This window comes from Caretta caretta, chromosome 2 (genome assembly GCF_965140235.1).
Source record: "Caretta caretta isolate rCarCar2 chromosome 2, rCarCar1.hap1, whole genome shotgun sequence".
Classification (NCBI taxonomy): Eukaryota; Metazoa; Chordata; order Testudines; family Cheloniidae; genus Caretta; species Caretta caretta.
Window position 1 is genome coordinate 69,434,314 of NC_134207.1, and position 20,575 is coordinate 69,454,888.

General features: G+C 44.4%; 1 protein-coding gene across 4 annotated transcripts in view; it reads right to left on the reverse strand.

Annotated features, from left to right (window-relative positions):
• Positions 1 to 16,786, reverse strand: part of XKR4 (XK related 4) — a 318,504-nt gene extending 301,718 nt beyond the window's left edge. For all 4 annotated transcript variants that reach the window (XR_007355313.2, XR_007355312.2, XR_012666981.1 and 1 more), the window contains exon 1: positions 15,933 to 16,786. Coding sequence is in view for 1 of the 4 variants with exons in the window: in XM_048840679.2 (XP_048696636.2) it covers positions 15,933 to 16,714 (782 nt within the window). In the remaining 3 variants the exon portion in view is untranslated. The remainder of the gene's footprint in view (positions 1 to 15,932) is intronic.
• Positions 16,787 to 20,575: the final 3,789 nt, after the last annotated feature.

The window sequence follows — 20,575 nt, forward strand, 5'->3', positions numbered from 1 at the left end:
TTCCTACTTCTATAGTTATCTAAAGACTCAGAGGAAAGCAGACTGAGAATCTGCTATATGCCCAAGAGAAAAGCATATGCAATGTGTTTTTTAAACCCCAAAACTACTTAAAAAGAAGACAGACATTTTTAAAGCTTCTTTCAAAGCTACTTCCTATTCTACCAGACATATCAAAAACCAATGCCATTCCTCTTCTTTTCTTAAGTCTTATGGGACAGAGAAACGTTGAACAACCAGCCCCTCAGTCTCAAACATTAGGCTGTCTAAATGTGCTTCTCTGAGCTAATCGGGCAATTGAACATACCTGGTGTATTTTATGTTCCTGTTGGTTATATTAGCAATAGAAATATGTGGAAACAGAACCATTAAATATATAGTGCCAACATGAGGACACCTATGCAATTTTTTTTTAAGATAGAGACAGAGGATTCCAAAATGAAATAACAAAAATGATGAGAGACAAATTTCCATATTAAGAGAGATTGAAGAGATCAGAAAGGTTTCCTTTGAAATGAGTCAAAGGAAGGGGAGATGTACTTATTTTCTCATAATACAAAAAAAGGAAAGGCAACAAATTTAAACTGAACAAAAGGAAATAGTTTTTTCTACATTATGCATTATTAAACTGTAGAAGTCATCACCTCAAGATGCCATTGAAGAGCCTTATAGAATTAGAAGTAAGGATTTGATATTCATATGGTTAATGAGGACATCCACAGTTATCTTAGATAAGGTAAGTTATAAGGAATACAAACTTTTCTTTGAAGTACAAACCCACCATTAACTAATGGGGAATAACCTACCCACAGGGAAAATGTCTTCCCAATCCTTAATTGTCCACAATGTGGTTCTCACACCTTCCTTTGAAGCACCTGGTACTGGCCCCTAGTACAATGGTCTTGATGAACCACCAGTCTTATCTGGTACAGCATTCCCTATGTTACCATCTTTGGGGAGGGGGTGACCCTTAGCACCCTTGTATTCACACCCTAAACCAGAGGTGGGCAAACTTTTTGGCCCAAGGGCCACACTGGGGTGCGAAACTGTATAGAGGGCTGGGTAGGGAAGGCTGTGCCTCCCCAAACAGCCTGGCCCCCACCCCTGCTCCCATTCACCCCCTCCCACTTCCCGCCCCGACTGTCCCCCTCAGAACCCCCGACCCATCCAACCCCCTCTCCTTGTCCCCTCCCGGGACCCCACCCCCATCTAACCCATCCATCCTCCCCCCAGACCCTCCGCCCCATCCAACCACCCCCTGCTTCCTATCCCCTGACTGTCCCCCAGGACTCCTGGCTCCCTTAACATGCCGCTCAGAGCAGCATGTCTGGCAGCTGTGCTGCCCAGCCAGAGCCAGACGTGCAGCCCCACTGCCCAGAGTGCTGCCCACGCGGCAGTGCGGCTGCAGGGAAGGAGGGACAGTGGGGGAGAGGCCAGGGGCTAGCCTCCCTGGCCAGGAGCTCAGGGGCCGGGCAGGACAGTCCTGCGGGCCAGATGTGGCCTGCAGGTTGTAGTTTGTCCACCTCTGCCCTAAACGTTACTTTGTGCAAAATATGCTTTGTGAGGTATCATTGAAAAACTAACAACATACTGATCATTAATATTCTTGTGTAATGTATGTACAAAATGCATATTAAGAGTTATGAACATAAGCTGAAATTATGACGAAAAGCTATTTACCAGTATGGGAAGGGGGCAAAACTGTTTCTCAGAGACAAAGGACAAGCAGACCCCTCTAGCCAGCTGTTAAAGTTGATTGGGAATCATCTGTCAAGTGAAAAGAAAAGGAGTACTTGTGGCACCTTAGAGACTAACAAATTTATTTGAGCATAAGCTTTCGTGAGCTACAGCTCACTTCATCGGATGCATGCAGTGTAAAATACAGTGGGGAGATTTTATATACACAGAATATGAAACAATGGGTGTTACTATACACACTGTAACAAGAGTGATCAGGTAAGGTGAGTTATTGCCAGTGGGGGAGTGGGGGGGGAATTGTATGGTAACACCCATCTCTAAGGTACCACAAGTACTCCTTTTCTTTTTGCAGATACAGACTAACACAGCTGCTACTCTGAAACCTGTCAAGTGGACATTCTTGTCAAAGAAGGGGGGCAGGAATAGACTGATCAGCATTTTAGCAAACTAAAACAATTGAACCTCTTTCACCATTAGACTCCATGTCTCCTTCCTCACAGCAGGAATCAACTTTACATAGGGGTAACCCTCAGAAAAAAAACATTTCAAAGGGTGAGTGAACTGGAAAGTGAGGGGCAAAAACTTCCCAATTCACCTCAAAGAAGACAAAGGAATCAGCCCTTTGAATTTGGGGAGATCCTGACCTGAGAATTTGGTCGGCTATGTTCCTGAGAACATGTGGCAAGGATTTTATCTTGAGCCAAGTCTAGCTTGTTAAGTTTTAGCTACTAGAAAGCATTTTATTATTACTTCACTTGTAACCATTTCTGACTTTGATACCTTATACTTATGCTAACTTAAAATATCTCTTTGTAGTTATATAAACTTGTTTTATTTTTAAATCTAAATTAATCCAGTGTTGGTTTAAACTGAACTGTTTGGTAACACCAGTTAAAGTAGCAAACTGTTGAATATTGACCACTGACCAAGGACAACAGACCTTTAATATGTGACCTGTCCAGAAGAGGGCAGAACACGTTTTGGGGAAAATTCAGGACTGGGAGTAGGTTAGGGGTCACCCTGCAAGAAGTAACCAAGGCTGGTGGAAGTCAAAGTGTGACTGGAACCTTGCTGACTGGCCGCTGGGGTCAGAGCTTCTGGACCAGAGCTACAGCTATACACAGACACTGAGGGTGTTACCTGCATGCCAGCTGTTTGTGAGCAGCCCAGGTTGGGTGCTACAACAGCAAAGAATTGTGAGGCACCCAAGGCTGCGAGACACACAATGACAACCCCTCACTGGTCTGGACTGCACCCCAAAAATATGACGGGGGGGGAGGAATTAGTCAAAAAACAAAAAGCTTTCAGGGAAAATGTAATTTTCAACTAAAGGAATTTTTAACATTTTAAATTATATACTTCATTTCTAAATTTTTGTTTGGGGTTTCAAAAACCAAATTGAAACAAGTTTTCAATTTATTTTGAAATAACCTATTAAATTTTTTTTTAAAAGAGTTGCTCAAAATTGTGGGGAGAAAAGCCTGTTTTTTGAACAGCCATAATGTGTATTTTTTAAACAACAAAAAACTAAGAGCCAAACAAGCACCAGATATTGGAAGAAAGTAGTAGTGTGACCTACAACTTTCTGCTTTAGGACACCAAGTTGGTGGTGCTAAAAATCTGTTCCCAAGGCAGTTCAGTGCTTTTGTGAAATTAGTTGATCTCACGTTAGTTCCTTAGGAATTAACAATTGAATAGGCACTGGAAATGGAACTAACCACATCCCTAGGGACAGATCTGCTACGTAGGGCGGAGTCTCATTAGCAGAGCAGTATGGGGAAGCTTATATCGCTATTGGTGATGATAGATCTGGTATGTGGACAGATAGAATGCTTCATTTTCCCGGAGAGTTATTCTGGCACCTAAAATTTCTACCAAACTTGCTTAAGATAAAATTAACAATTTCAATATTTTAAAAGAAACTAACTGCTGTTATCATATTGTTGGCTGCCAAACTTTCTTTACGCACACACACTAATTTAGTTCCATTATTCCAGATGGTGTCCTCCATCACCTGAAATTTATGGTAACCACCACATCCACTGATTAATTCTGCCAATCCAAAGGAATTATGTGACTCTCCAGGGAAACATTTCTACCAATACCATTAGTATACTGAATAGACCAATAACATCCCAGCTAATACACACAGAAAAAAACATTGCAACAAAAATAATGACATAGCATAGCAACACTAGCTACTGCACTAAAGAAAAAATAAACTTTATAGGCACAAACTGTGACTTAAATTAAAATACACTTTATATATAAATAAATGAGGGGGGGGGGATCACAGCATTTAGAGATCAGAAGGAGGTATCTGGGCAGAGTAAATTACGCTGCAAACTCAGGGTAGAGGATATACCTTGTAGAGGATATATGTTGTATTAGTTTGGTTACTGGTGTGACACATGGAACCCATTCTATTCTTATTCCAAAATTAACAAAAAGGACATTTGAGGTATACTGGTGACTTTTCTACTTCTGAGTTCTCAGTTTCTTAAAAAAAATAAGACAAATAGAAATTAGGGACAGAAGAATGCATCCTAGCTTTTTCGAGTTTGTATTTATGATTATACAAGAGAAAACTAACTGCAAGTTCTAGAACTATAATTTTATTTCAGAGTGTTAGTGGGATTCAGTTCAGTCTCCAGGTGTGGAATCCTTTCACCTCCCCAGTCCCTGAAACAGGAATCAATCTTGTTGCTTTTCACTGGTCAGTGGGTAGGAGAAGACGACCTGGAGTTAACTCCTTGTTCACTATGGACTAAACTGTACCCCTGCATCCTCTCATACTCCCCACTTTTGCTGCCCAAACTCTATTCATATCCCTTCTTATTGCTGCCTCCCTTCATTTTTTAAAAAGCCTACTTTTGATGGGACTAACACTTCCACATCTATTTGTCTGTTGGATGTAACACCCTAAATAGAGAATGTTGATACAATGGGCAAAAGTGGTATTACACTTTATAAACAAGCTTCAACAAAACAAACTCAAACCTTCAACTGCAAACAAAGGTACTGTTTAATTTTTTTATGCATTGAAACAAAGTATCCAATTAAAAAACCCACCAACCTCTTTATTTAACTGTTATGACTGACATGTTATACAAGAAAATTAGTTTAAGTGGAAAGAATATAAAAAACCTATTATTACATAAGTAAAATGAGAGTGAACTTGTCATGTTGCTCGAAACTGCATCTCTTTTAATGAAGTTTGTCCTTACAGTCCAAGATTAGGGACTGGAGCAAGTTGGTAGAGATAGAATATTCTTTTAGACTACCAGGTAAACTTTGCAGCAAAAGTCTAGCAAAGCACTGGAGCACAAACGAGAATAAAACTGGAAGCCATAGCTCACTTTAAGATGTTATTTGGTCTTCCATTCCACAGGAGATTCGTATATAGAAACTGACCTTTCAGCCATAAATAGTCTTCCAGTTGTAAGTAACATTGCATCAGGTAGTTTTAGTCAGAACATTCATCTGTTTGCAGAAATCTTCTGTGAGAATTAGGAATAAAGCATCCAAAAATGAGCTATGGGCCTGAAACATTGTCTTTTTTAATTTGTTTTATTTACTTATAGCCACTTCTGTATTTGTACTAGAGAGCTCTAGTATTCTTTGTATGGCAACATGAAATCCTTTAAAACACAAACTCTTAAAAGGTGAAAGATGTATACGATTACAAAAACCCAAGTACTAATTCCTCCAGATACAAATTGCTAAAAACATCCTTTTGGCAAACAACAATAAGTTCACCTACTTGGACCAAATGGACTGGCAAAACTATTCATGTTTACACAGTGCTCTGAAAAAGCAAAGTCTTATATTAGTACTAAGTATTCCTATAAGAGAAACTTGTTTTTAATTTTCAGTTGTGGTATCTTTCCTTCTGAAGTCTCTCAGCAACATTTATATGCAGTTTGGGTTGTGAGGATAAACTGAACAGGGAGACTAATTTGTATACCATCTTTTAGTAAGTGATTCCAAAGAACTGTAATGGAGCTTCACATTAATATCTCAAAACATAACATTCATCTACATATCACTGTGTCTCAACAAAAGACAAGAAATATTTATTCTACCGAATGGATTAATAGCAGCTAAAATGCATTAGCATAGATAAATTCACTCTAAGTGGAACTGCCCCTTCTGCTGCTGCTCTGTCAATCAATCACCACTCAGGAGCACTTAAGTCAAAGAAAACAATACAGTTAGCCAGAGGACTCAAGTCAAAAACACCTGTGGCCTCATGGAAGAAACATGGTACTTCTGAGTTGTAGCCTTCCTGTGCATTAAGAGAAACAGATGGGAAGGCTATGCAATAATCTTTTCTAGAAAACAAGTCACTCATGAATTTGGACTCAAATGTAACAAACTGACAGATTTCAAAACACTGAGAAAAATTAGTGACAGTTTGACATGTTATCATGTGAGGTCCAATGACAGTTGGAATTACTGACCATCTAACTCCTACACTGTAACAGGACAGAAATATCAGAAACATCACAGTGAGATGCGAGAAACACATCTTGGGAATACAATCTTTTGGTTACTGGAATGAGAGGAAAAGAGACATCCTTCATTTTTTGAAAAATCTGGGACCTAAATATACAGTAGAAGACAATCAAAGTATCATTTATTGGCCTTACTAAGTATCCTAGATGTGCCCTAAATCTGACAACAAGGGCCAGATCCTCAGATGGTGTAAAGTGGCATAACTCTAGTGAGGTCAATGAAACTATGCTGACTCACACCAGCTGAAGACCTGACCCTGAAGACAGTGCAGAAAAAGTGATTGTCTTTAAGACTTGCAAGAGAGAGCAAATTCTAGTGGCAGATTATAAACCTAGAAATACCAAATGGTAAAGAATAAAAAGCCTCATTTTCCCCACATCTGAGTAAATAAAAACAAAAACCTATCACCACCAAACCTATTACTCACCTCAGGCCAGAAGCAGAGAGTTCCTTCCTTTGAAAAGAGCACGTGTCACCAGTTAGTTGATGCACCTAGAACTTGATAGCGATTGCTCTTCCACCATGGGGACTGCCTTGTGTGGGAAGCTACAAGGCTTTATTCTGTCACTCCTCACTCACTATGTATGTTGGAACTGGACAGGCAGTTTGAGCTGCATTGCCATTAATGACTATGACACATTCTGCTCGGTTTCCTTTTCATCAGATCTAGATGATGCAGTTTCTCAGCATTTCCAATGTTTAAGTGTGATAAAGAGTTAGATAAGGAGGTAGCTGATTACACTCAGTGTGGAGATGACAGAAATTATACTCATTGGTCCCTTTCTAGAAAGAAAAAGTGGGAGAGAGAGCAGCTCTCTTGATAGAGGGGTTGAATTTGCCTTTTGTTAGTAAGGTGCACAAAATAGACTGGATCTTATTAGAAGCAAGACTTTCTTTAGAGGATCAAATAGCAGTTGTAGTCCTGGATGCTTTCTCCCTCCCCCAACAATCTCAGGTGAGGAGATAGTGAAGAATCAAGAAACAAACAGGATCCTTAGCTTTCGCACCTCTAGGTTTAATTACTGTAATATATTCTACATAGCACTACACATGAAGATGTCTCAGAACTTTAGCTGATACAAAATGCAGCAACCCAGTTAGTACTGTTTCTCTCATGGAACATATTATACTATATAATATTACGTATTATATTAACCTGTGTATAATAATTTGCTTTCATTCCTGTCTACCTTACAGACCACCTTTCTGCTCATGTTCCTTCTGGATAGAGGTGGTCAGGTAATACACTTGAAACAACAACTCCAGATTTAAAACAGAATCCTGTCTCAGCTAATTTAAGGCAGTGGTACACAGGTCTGGGATTCACTCCCCCTGCCAAAGTTTATTAACCTTCAGGGCACAGTGCAAAGTGCGTGCATTCAGGACTTTATCTTATGGGGTGTACTGGAAAAGATGGGATGTATCTTTTGTAGAAGGAGAGTTTATAGAAGCCTATAAGTTGGATTGATTCCTTTAACTGGTTGTGAACTGGCCTGCTGATTGATTGTGTGTGTGTGAGAGAGAGAAATCAATGCTTTGTGAATGTGTATTTAAAGCACATTTTTATAAATCTGCAAAAAAATTAAGTGGTTTTGGTGCTTATTTTTGATTCAGAAATGATCAGCTCTAGTATGTTCATCAGACTCCCCTCAGCTCTTGGGAGCTCTGAGCATGGAAGATCAATAATCTTGAATTCTTCTAGAACAATGCAGAGAGGAAAACAGAATGGCGTTTGGACAGACATTTATTTAACATGGTTGTGCTGCGTCCCTGCTGTTTGTTTCATTTCTTACATCATTGTATGGTAACTACCATTACTCTTCATGACAATTTGTTATAAAGCTCAATAAATAAAAGTTTTAAAACCTAATTCTTTTCATACACAATTCACAGGTTATTCATGCTGATAGGTGCTTTGCCCGTTTCCTTCCTTTCCCCTCCTAATATCTTTTGAACTTCCAAAACTGCTAGCTAAGCAAAATGAGTAAAAAAAAAAAAAAAGTTTTAACTGTCTCAAAAACTATGTGTGAGAAAACAGTGAATAACTCATACAAAGATTAAGACCCAGCATGCTCCATGCTTCTCAGATACAGAAGATACAAATTCAACACTACACGCCTTAATTTCACCAAATCAAAAGCTGTATTTCACTTTCTGCATTGCACTTGGAGTCTTCATTTTTACAGTTTGAGAACTCTAAATCCCTGGCCTTTGTCCTGAAACACTATCCATGGATATGTTGATTTTGCAGACTCATTACTCAAGTTGAAATAAATATATTAACAAAATAATGTCTGTTGCTATTTTTGTTAACTTCTATTATCTTTTTCTCTATTCCAACTCAAGGGTCCAATCATGCCGTCCTTTACTCAGGTGCACTTAAGAAAGAACTGTAGGAATAAGCCTTATGTACAGCATCCATTATCTCCCCTGACAGCTACATTCCTCCTCAGAAACCATGCAACTGTCAACTAATTGTGAGGGTGAGACTCATGAGGAAAGGCATCCAAACTTCCTTGGCAACTGACCCAGCTTTACCAAGCTCATTTCCATAGATGATCAGAAGTATTACAAATCCCACTGCTTTCAGAACCAAATGTCACTTCCAAATCACTTCAGCTTAACTTTTCCACAACAAGAACTAGGAAGGAGAAGGAAGAGGAATGAGTTTTAGAAGTTACACATCTGGTCCTTTGGAGGACATGAACTGCCTGGGCAGAGATGCCTGAAGGAGAACAAAGAAGAGGCAGTGAGGAGATTTAAGCTGAGGGTGGCTCTTGCTCTACCCATTAAAAAAAAGGGAGACACTCTGTGCTTCTTCCAGTGTGCTCTGCCAGCAGGTGGGGCTGACAAGGCCATGGACACACCCTTACCCTGAAAATACATGACCTTTCTAAGACTACTAGCACTGCAGGCAGTGCTAGCTACACTCCCATTTTACCTGTGCTTCCCAAAACCTGTAGCCAAATGTCTATCTCCAGCAGCAGATGTACTTGGAGGACAGGGCTTCAGAATTACTTCTAGATGCACATATGCATGGGTGTGACCCTAACAGCCCCATTATGTCAACTGGCAAAGGGTGCATTCAACACACTGTTGTCAGAATATTTAGCCAAACAATATCTTGTAAGACATCATAAAAACTGGTGACATGCTGCCCATGAATATGTATTATGTACAGGTTGTGTACAATGAGTTATGTATGTGTGCTGGAAATATGTTCTTAAAAAAAGTTTTTAAGGCAGTCGATAGACAAACCTGCTTTAGACAAAAGAATGTGGATTTACCTGTCTGGGTCGAGCTTTGTAAGCCAGGGACAATGAAATTACATTTACATATCAAGTAAACAAAGCAATCAAGGTAACAAGCAGTGGAGGAAACTGCTTGGTGATCACTCCAGCGGGCCTGAACCCCCAGCAGGTCTTTGTGGTTCTTGAGGCAAAGACAATGAACTTTGGGAAATATAAGGGAAACAAAGAGACAGCCTAAGGCCATGTCTACACTGCACTTTCACTATTAAAAAACTTTTGTCACTCAGGTGTGTGAAAAAATACCTCCCTGAACAACAAAAGTGTTAACAATGAAAAATGCCAGTGTGGACAGCGCTTCATCGATGAAACTATTGCCCTCGTTGGGAGGTGGTTTATTTTGTCACTAGGAGAGCTCTTTCCCAGCAACAGAGTGGCTACGCTGCTCACCTTACAATGGTGCGGCTGCAGCGGCATAGTTGCGCCATTGTAAGGTGCGCAGTGTAGACATAGTCTAATTTTCCATCACTTAGGGACTGAAGGGGATAGCATTCTCTGATTCTGGAGATGCTGGTAGCTTGATATAAGTGAGAAACTGTATTAGGCAAAGTCATAGCTTGCAAGAATTAAGTTTTAGACACTAGCAAGCATGTTATTCTTTTCTGTAACCATTTTTTATCCCTTATTCTTGCTTGGTATCACTTAAATCTATGTTTCTATTAATAAACTTATTCTTGGTTTATTACAAAACCGTCTGAGTGTGGTTAGGCCGGAACTCAGCTAAACTAACAGACTGGCGTGTGCACTGCCTCTTTGGAGGCAGCAAACCTAATTTCTGCAAGTGCCCAGTCAGAGGGACTGGACACAGCAGAGATACCTCCAGGGAACTTGTTCACTGGTTGTTACCTGCAAGGCAAGGTTTAGACTGGCAGAGTCTGGAGGAGTCTGCTAGTGAGACTAACAGACTGGTTCAGCAGGGAGCTGTCTCATAGTGTAAACTCCAGCAAAATTCTCTCTTGCTAAGGCAGAGAGGTAACACAGTAGATTATGGTTCTGAGTGCCTTGAGCAGAGCATCACAATGGGTATCAGAATGTATCAGAGGCATGGATGAGAAAACATATCCACAGCTATGTCTGCATGCAGAATTTTAAAAAACTCAAAGCAATTAACAGATTATAGTATAAATTCAACTGCCTACACAGAGCCAAAAATCTGCCCTCAGTTACACTCAACCAACCACACTAACTTCAGTGGGACTGTAACCGAGGACCAGTCCTGGCTGACAGTCTGCAGTTATCCGCCAAATCTTTTCACAGATAGCGTTTTTTCTTCCAAATGGCAGAATTCAATCCTCAGTACAATGGTTTGTAGAAATTAGTGACAAAATACAAAAGAAAGAAACCTAAATTTTTATTCATAAGATATTTGTGGCTCATCTGCAGTCACACCATATTTTTTTGTTTTGTTACGCTGTAGTAAAAGTTCATTTTAAATCACTATTTCACAGCATCACCCCAGACAGTATTAAAACCCGCATCAATTTCCCATTAGCACATTTCAATTAATATGCAATTGTTTTTAGCAATCACACTTATATTTGTAAGAATGTAAATGTAATAATGTATGTAAATAAGAATGAATCTTGAACATAATATACAGAAAGGCCAATTTCTAGTAATTCAATATCTTAACAAAATTAATAATTTGATCCAAAATATTTTCTTTATGCAAAGATATTGAGAAGTGAAGTCATATCAAAATATGTATCAAGGTGGGCTACTCATATATGCACCCAAACCTACTGGGTTCAAAACTGGCTTTCATAATGTCCATACACAACTACTGCAATTCTCTATATTTAGGATTGAAGCTCCATGCTCTGAGATAGTTCCAGAGAATTCAGAAAGCAGCAAGCCAACTGCTCAGCAATATAGAGGTCACCAGGAACACATCACCCCAACTGGTTACTCTCAGTATGAACTCCCTGTTGAATTCGGAGTCCACTTCAACACCCTTCATGGAACCATTTCTAGTTATTTGAGCGATTGTCTCTCCACACGGCCACCACTTCCTTGATATCCAAGTTCCACTGCAGCAGTAAATCAGATGGCAAATAAGGGATGGCTGATGACCTCTGGAGTCAGAAACTTCACAAGAGATGGACCTCGCTGCCAGATGCAATGAGAATGAACAACAGCTTCCATGCTTTCACAGCTAAGCACAAAACCCACTTCTTATATCCTCACATTCATAGTTATATATCTGGCCCAAACCAACTAAACAACAAAAAAGCAACCTCTACACCTAAGTCTACTTGTTGACAGGGAAAAAGCAAGATATAATTGCCATTTTTAATTATTGAAATTGCCCAGATATTATGGTAATGGGACAATAGAAGAACCTAGGTAGATGGGGTAGATTTAACCAGGGCCAAAGGAAAATAAGTAAAAATTGAAAACTAAGAACCCCCAAGCAAAGAGAAGAAAGTAGCACAGGTTTTCAACAGCAGGGACTTCAATCCTTAGACCATATGTGCACGTAGGACTAATATGACACACAGACAACGTGCAGTATACCACTGTGGCCTGCCAAAGAAGGAACTCCTAATGAATGCAAACCAAATTTCACAAAAATGTCAGCCTGCATTCTGAGTGCTGAGTTTCAGTTCCATGGATTTCCTACTGGAATTGTGCTTAGTTTTCCAGAGGAAGTACCAATTTTCCAGAGTTTACACTTCCTTTGGACCCACGACTGCACTGAGAAGTGTTGACGTAATATATTTAGACGACTGTAAGATGTTTAAGTTGATTAAAAAACTAGAATATAAACTATGGCACACATTAAAGAATTAAAAATTGGCTAACTGTAAAAACAGGGAATCATCATTGAGCAGGTCTATCTCCAATGGGGTTACCTAGGGACCAGTTCTTGACCTACAATATTTTACATCTTTATCAATGACCTGAAAGAAAATAAAATCATCACTGATAAAATTTGCAGATGGCCATAAATTGGGGGAGTGGTAAATAATGAAGAGGACAGGTTACTGATTGAGAGCAATCAAGATTGCTTGGTAAAATGAGCACAAGCAAATAATGTGTGTTTTAATAAGCTAAGTGAAAACACACATATCTGAAAACAAAGGATGTAGGTAATAGTTACAGGAAGGGAGACCCTATCCTGGGAAGCAGTGACTCTGAAAGAAAGCTTGGGGGTCTTGCTGGATAATCAGCTGAACATGAACTCCCAATGTGATGCTGTGGTCAAAAGAACTAATGTCATCCTGGGATGCATAAACAGGGGAATCTTTAGTGGAAATAGAGAGATTATTTTACCTCTATATTTGGCACTGGTGCAACCACTGCTGGAATGCTATGTCCAGTTCTGATGCCCACAATTCAAGAAGGATAGTGATAAATTGGAGAGGGTTCAGAGAAGAGCAGTGAGCATGATGAGATTAGAAATCACTATAACAGTGATGACTCAAGGAACTCAAGAACATACATAGGAACAAATATTTAATCATTAGCACTTCAATCTAGCAGAGAAAGGTATAACACGATCCAATGGCTGAAAGTTGAAGACAAATTCAGACTGGAAATAAGGCATACATTTTTAACAGAGTAATTAACCATGAGAACAATTTACTGAGGGTCATAGTGGATTCTCCATCACTGACCATTTTTAAATGAAGTTTGGATGTTTTTCTAAAAAGATATGCTCTAGAATTATTTTGAGTAAGTTCTATGGCCTGTGTTACACAGGAGATCAGGCCAGATAATCATAATGGTCCCTTCGGGCCTTTGAATCTATGAGAATGGTACAAGCACACCTCTCCTCTCATATCATTCACTGTTGATGACCATAAGGACTCTGACTTTCATAAAATACATTGGGGAGGAAAGGAACAAATTAGCCAAATGGACTATAAACAATAACTATGTAAAATACTATAAGCTATCAGCTATAAAATAACTAGACTTATGAAAATATAAAGAGAAATAGTTAAGTTACCAATTAACAGCTAACAAATTGATCAAACAACATGGCATGCTAAAACATAAATAAGGTTGCTGAGTTGGATATTCATGTTGGTTTTATGGCATTACAATGGACACAATTTATGAAGAAAAACAACAATCAAAGGATAGTCAGCAAATTTAAGGGCAAACTACTAAGCACTCATCCATGAAGCAAAATCTCATGCACAAAGAATATAATTATTATAGAAGAATAGCCAAGGGGCTGAAGAACCCTCAATCCCAACTCACCATGCTTCCTGCACTGCCATGCAATGTTGGACCATATCCAGCTCAAGTCACAAACCCTACCCCTACCCTGCATGTTCCAATCCAGAGAGATGTCAAGGAGATCTGTTCTGTGGCACTCAGGGTGATGCAGACTCTCTTTGTCTTGCCTCTTTACAGACTGCTACCACCCACATACAACTGAAATGCTTCACTCCTGCCACTTTGACCATTCTGGGGGTAGGTGGGGCAGGGAATTTGTTCTGAGTATATTAAAATTACATGGTATCAGATCACGCTTACTGATCTGCAAACAAATACACATGAGCAACTTTACACACATGAATAGTGTTATTGTACTTAATGACATTACTCATGTGCATAAAGGTACTTGTGTGGTTGCAGGATTGGATCCAAATATTAATTATTATGCATCTCACTAAGATGTTCAGCCCCACATGGGGGAAGTACACAAGCAATCTGGGAGTCCAAATATGAAACAAATATTTAAATGATTCTTACTAAATGATATGACCATGATAGGAAATCCTTTTACAACATATGCTAATTAAAAACCTCTTCTAAAAATGTACCTTCCACCAGTCAAAAAAGAAACTTCAATAATACTTTCAACTGTTGCTTCAGTAGATTGCTACATTCAGCATAGCTGAAACATTGTTTTTGTATACCATAATTTTATTTTGGAAATTGTAACTGCATACATTATGCTTTCCCAAAAGTAGGTTGCTTAAAACACTGGTAAAATTCACTTGCAAATGACTATGCCTCAATTTAAAACCTATTCTTGAACTAAAATTATATTCTTAAAAAACATCTTTCGGGGATGAAGAAAAGACAGCATCTATTAGAACACATAAGCTACATGGTACTTAATAGCATCGCACTATTTGAAACTATACAGTTACTATGGCATAGTTTTTTCCAAAAACATTAATACTAATTATGATAGTCAGTGTAAGTGTCCTTTCAATCAAGTATCATATCTGCTATAGACTATTGTAACATGGCCTTTCCACAAAACAAAACTATTTAAAAGTTTGTTGTCTGAAATATTTCTTCACCATACAAACTGTATGATAAATGGAAAACATAATTTGAGAACTAGATGTTATATAAATAGATGTTATAACAACAGGACTATACATCCCTAGGCAGTGCATCCCTTTTCTAGCTACAATCTTTACTCTCTCTGAAGTTCTCTAATCACATTAATACTGTGCATATATGAAGAGAATTCTAGATAATATGAATATGGTATATTTTTCTCAAAACACTAGTTTTTTTAAACTTCACTGAGAAAGTTAAGGTTTTCCAGACTTTGGGATAATATAAATCTGGAGATGTATCATGTTTTAGATTGCAATTTGATGTAATCTGGATGTAATGAAACTGTTTCCCATGTGTAGCAAATCAGAAGACAACTAAACAACCAGTTTAAATGCCCACTAGCATTAAAACTTGGGAAGGTTAATAATCCTTACCACTGCCTCCCTTTTAAAGGGACTTTTACATAAATCCTCCTCTTTTGGTAACCAGCCATCCTGATATTATCGGGACCATCCAGATATTAGGGGCTTTGTCTTATGTAGGACCCTATCCCCTCCACCCCAGGACCTTATTATCCCCCAACCTGATTTGTCACATTTGCTATCTGGTCATCCTACCTCCTCTAGAGCCATGCACAAGGATACAGCCATCCAAACCACCTGAACGCATTGCAACGGAGGCAGGTTACCAATACTTTTAGCAGGATTGTCACACTGCATATTTAATACCAATCAAATCAAAAATAGTGTGCGAGCAGGGGTGTGCAACCTATTCATTGCCTGCCTACCCAGCCACTCGGAAACAGGTAGTATCGCCAGCGGTGGCAATGGAAGGGAGTTATCCATGTTTCCTCACACACGTAGGAGCTACCTAGTTTGGAGAACATTTTAATCCAGTGCGTGCACGCTCACGCATTCACACTATAGAGAACTGCATACACCCAAACTACATTATTTACAGGGTCACCTACTTCCGGAAAAGAAAGGGGGAAAGCTTAATAGCAATGCAAGTTTTCGCTCAATTAAATACACACAAGAGGAGCCCCTCCCCAGCCTCCCAACATCATCACCGGACGGGTAGGGGCCGAGCCCCCAGGAGAGCCCGGGGAAGCTGTGGCAGGTAGGTGGGGGTGTAAGCAGGGTAAAGAGGCTGTACCTCCAAATCTGCCCGAGCTGCAGGATGTGGATGAGGGACTGCAGGAGCCAGATGCAGAAGGCGCAGGAGGCGGACCTGCTCTTGCCGGCCCTGCCGCCGCTGGTGCTGCTGCTGCTGCTGCTGGTGGTGGCCGTGGTGGCGTTGCTTTTGCTGGCGTTGGACGCCTGCCTCTGCGGCGTGCAGGGGCGAGGGGCGTCCATGTCCCCGGCCGCCGAGCCGCTGCTCACCAACAGTTTGCTCTCGGCGGTCGGGCAGTGGCCGGCGGCGGCGGCGGCGCTGTCCTCGGTGCTGAAGTCGTGCACGAACCAGCGGAAGCTGAACACCTGCACGGAGAGGGAGCCGAGCAGCACGAAGAAGAGGGTCAGCCCGAACCACCAGCGCTGGCCCCGCACGTAGTAATCGACCGCCAGCCAGACGTCGGTGCCCACGTCGGCGAAGTACACGGCCAAGGCGGCCAGGATCCACAGGCAGTCCCACAGCGAGTAGCGCCGCTGCTCCCGGCCCAGCCGCAGGCACAGCGCCGACGAGCCCCCGCCCGAGCCCCGGGAGCCGCCGCCTCTTCCCCCGCCGCAGCAGCTGGAGCCGCCGTCCCCGCCGCTGCCGCTGCAGCAGCCGCCCCCCGGTGCCTCGTCGCCGCCGCCGCCGCCGCCCGGCCCCGCGCCCGAGGGCAGCCCCGGGGCCAGCGCCTGCACCGAGCCCGAGTGGTCCGAGTTCTGCAGCGGCGTGAACGCCACCTCGCCGCCCTTCTTCATCTTCAGCCGCCCGTCCGACTTCGCGGCCATGATGCCTCCGCCCCGCCGCCGGGGAGAGCGCGCCTTTATCCCGCGCCTCCCCCTGCTCCTCCCCCGCCGCCGCCGCCGCTCCGCTCCCCGGCCCGGCTATGGGCCGCCGGCTCCTCCCGGGCCCGCCGCGCCTGGAGCGCCGCCTGCCTGTGGGGAGCCACGCTCAGCCCCCGCGCCCCGCCACCCGCGCGCTCCGCCCGAGCCGGCAGCAGCCGGGGGACCGCTCCCCGGACCGGCGCATCCCTCCGCCCGCCGCCGCCGCCGCCGCCGCCACCCAGCTGACTGACGCCGGGAAAGAGGATGACCTCATCCCTTCCTCCTCGCTGCCGCCCCCAGCACCAGCCGCGGCGCGCGGGTGGGGAGGGGGCGGGGCACCCAGCGCCGCGGGAGGTAGGGAGCGAACGGGGGCGGGGGAGCGGAAGGGAGCAGCTACCTGCCTGTCCCTGGGTGCGGGGCCAGGGCGCGGCCAGGAACTGCGCTGGGGAGGGGCAGCTCAGGGGCCACGGGGTGGATACGGGATCACTGGGGCGGGCAGGGGTTGGGATGGAGGCGGGGGGGGGGTTCGGGCACGGGGTGGATGGGGGATCACTGGGGAGGGCAGGGGTTGGGTGGAGGAGGGGAGGTTAGGGCACGGCGTGGATGGGGGATCACTGGGGCGGGCAGGGGGTGGGACGGAGGACGGGGGGGTTCGGGCACGGGGTGGATGGGGGATCACTGGGGAGGGCAGGGGTTGGGTGGAGGAGGGGAGGTTAGGGCACGGGGTGGATGGGGGATCACTGGGGCGGGCAGGGGGTGGGACGGAGGACGGGGGGGTTCGGGCACGGGGTGGATGGGGGATCACTGGGGAGGGCAGGGGTTGGGATGGAGGCGGGGGGGGTTCGGGCACGGGGTGGATGGGGGATCACTGGGGAGGGCAGGGGTTGGGATGGAGGCGGGGGGGGGGTTCGGGCACGGGGTGGATGGGGGATCACTGGGGAGGGCAGGGGTTGGGATGGAGGCGGGGGGGGTTCGGGCACGGGGTGGATGGGGGATCACTGGGGCGGGCAGGGGTTGGGTGGAGGAGGGGAGGTTAGGGCACGGGGTGGATGGGGGATCACTGGGGCGGGCAGGGGTTGGGTGGAGGAGGGGAGGTTAGGGCACGGGGTGGATGGGGGATCACTGGGGCGGGCAGGGGTTGGGACGGAGGACGGGGGGGGTTCGGGCACGGGGTGGATGGGGGATCACTGGGGCGGGCAGGGGTTGGGACGGAGGACGGGGGGGGTTCGGGCACGGGGTGGATGGGGGATCACTGGGGCGGGCAGGGGTTGGGACGGAGGACGGGGGGGTTCGGGCACGGGGTGGATGGGGGATCACTGGGGCGGACAGGGGTTGGGACGGAGGCGGTGGGGGTTAGGGCACGGGAGGGAAGGGGTGATAGGAGCAGCACTGGAGAGGAAAGGTGGGGGAGAGCGTGCGTGGGCTTTCAGCCCAAAGGCGCTGCAGCGCAGGGTGAGGGGTGTCCCTGTGGGAGCAGCCAGAAGGGGAAGCCGGGAGAGCGGGAGCTGCGGGGCTGGAGAAGGGGGCGCGCAGGGCGCCGCCGCCTGGAGGGGGCGCACTGCGCTCGGACAGCAGGGGCTCATGGCAGCAGGAATGAGGCGGGAGGGTGAGGGAAGCGGTGTGTGTGCAGCTACCTGTCCGCTTGCTGCTACCGCGCTGAGCGCCCTGGCCAGGCTGCCCCCTTGGGTGCTGCTGTGTCACTTGGGCCCCTAGCGAGGGCGGCTGGCGAGCGTTTCCCCGCAGCGGGTGAGAGGGGGAAGGAAGGTTGGTCTCAGGGGGAGCTGCGCTGGAATCAGGAGGATGGGGCTGGTGTAGCAGGAATAACCAGGACACAAGAGAAACCGATGCTGGAAGAAGCGAGCAGCGTCCTCCCCAAGGCACGGCCCAGCCCGGCATGACCGAGTACTTCTTAGCAAACACTCTCCGCCGGCCAGCGCTCAGAGCAGACAGCCACGGCCGCTCCCGCTGGGCCCGCGTAAATGGTTTGAAAGCACAACGAAATTATACGTCCCCGCCCCCCCGCAGAAAATGTTTTACCTCCGTTAACTTTGGTACGTGTAAGAGCGAGCGGTGCCCTTCTTCAGCTATACTGAGATTCACCGGTTGGCAGCGGCGCCGCGGGGGAGGTGCGGAGACCCCCCTCTATCCTGCCCCCCAGAGCCAGCGGGGGCTTAATGTCATTCAGGCGGCCAAGGCGGGAGAGAGTTCGCCTCCCCCCGTCGTCTCCGAGCCGAGATTCCGCTGCGAAAATGAAGCTGGTTCCAGAGCTGCGTGAAGTGTTAACTTTACCGCTGTGCCTTTCGCCTAGAACAGCGCAGGTGGCCCCACGGCTGTCCTTTCCATCTTACGACCGAAGCACCCCCAGCTAGGCTAGGGGGGAGCACAAGCATGGGTTGAAATAGAAATCGCTCCTTTGCCTAGTCAGTCAGCCCCCGAGCGCGCACTTTCTAGCGATCTAAAGCCTGGGCCGGGCTCCCCTCAATGTTTTCCCGCGCCAGCAATCGCTCTCCCTTGGCACTCTAGCCAGTTCAGCCCTTCCCCTGCCACTAAGCACGGCTCACCTCCAAAAGAGGCCTTGCTGACTTAGCCATGCGACTGAGCTACAGCCCGGCCTCTTAAAACACTTGGCTGTTCGTTATCCTATTATTTTCAGTGCAACAGCCTCATGTTGCTGTAATTGCCTCGCACTCAAAGGTGACAGCATGCACAGTGGCTTGGTTAAGTTACATCTGATTAATCGTATCTCTCTAAAATTAACAGTTCGGCTACATAACGATGTGATAATCAGTTAAACAAGCAGCACCTAGAGATAACTATGGCATAAGAGCTCTGAATTCGGCATGGGGAATTGGGAAAGGAAGGACACTTCTTTTCTGTTCCACTTGTAACTCGTCTGACATCAAGGGGGTTGTACAAGCGAAGGTCGCTATTTGGCATGACTGGTTTCTTTAACGGTCATTTTTAGCGGTGATATATTTTGTTAACTATATTTTCACTTTCTAAATAAAACAGCCAAAATTTAATCGTATTGCTAGAAAAATCCTTATAGAAACGTTCATGAAAACGGGATGCAAAATTCCAGTGGTAAAATCTGCTGCTTAACACCACCCATTCCAGTCCAGGAATGAAGTGGAAGCATTTATATTGACAAATAAAAATACACAGTAGCTATGCCTTCAACCTCTTAATCGAAGGATGAGTATAAGAAGAGCTTTTGGTTCTACAGACAACCCTGTGCATAAAATCTCTGAAAATAGTGTGTATTACTGCCTTAAATTATGTGTATGAAGAGACTTAAGTGCTCAATTATATAGCCCTTAAAGTCAAGGAATGACAAGGTTATGACTGCCACACTTAAGATCAACCTTACCCCCCACTCGTGCATATGCATTACAATACAGTCTTTAATGACAGGATCACATAAAATGTTTCTCAAATAATGTACACTTACTCTACAACCTTAGACAGATATGTATGGCCCTGCTTTTAATTTCTAGTCACTCTTGTAAGCCTACACTGATTTCAATTCTCAATTGTCCAGCATATGGTTACCACCTTAGATTTATGTAAATTCACTTCTTTCTAAAGATATCTAGTTTAATAATTTATTCAGCACCTATACGGAATACAATGAATCCACTAGATTCCCATGTCAGCAAATAATGCAATGTCTGTAGCCAGTTAAGCTACCATATATCTCAGCAGATTGTCACTATTACTGTATTATACTTGCGCTCTAATAAAATCAGTTTAGTGTGGACTTTTAATGTGTGACTTTAATTGACTGTTTGGCATATACAGAGTAGTACACAGTACTACAAGATG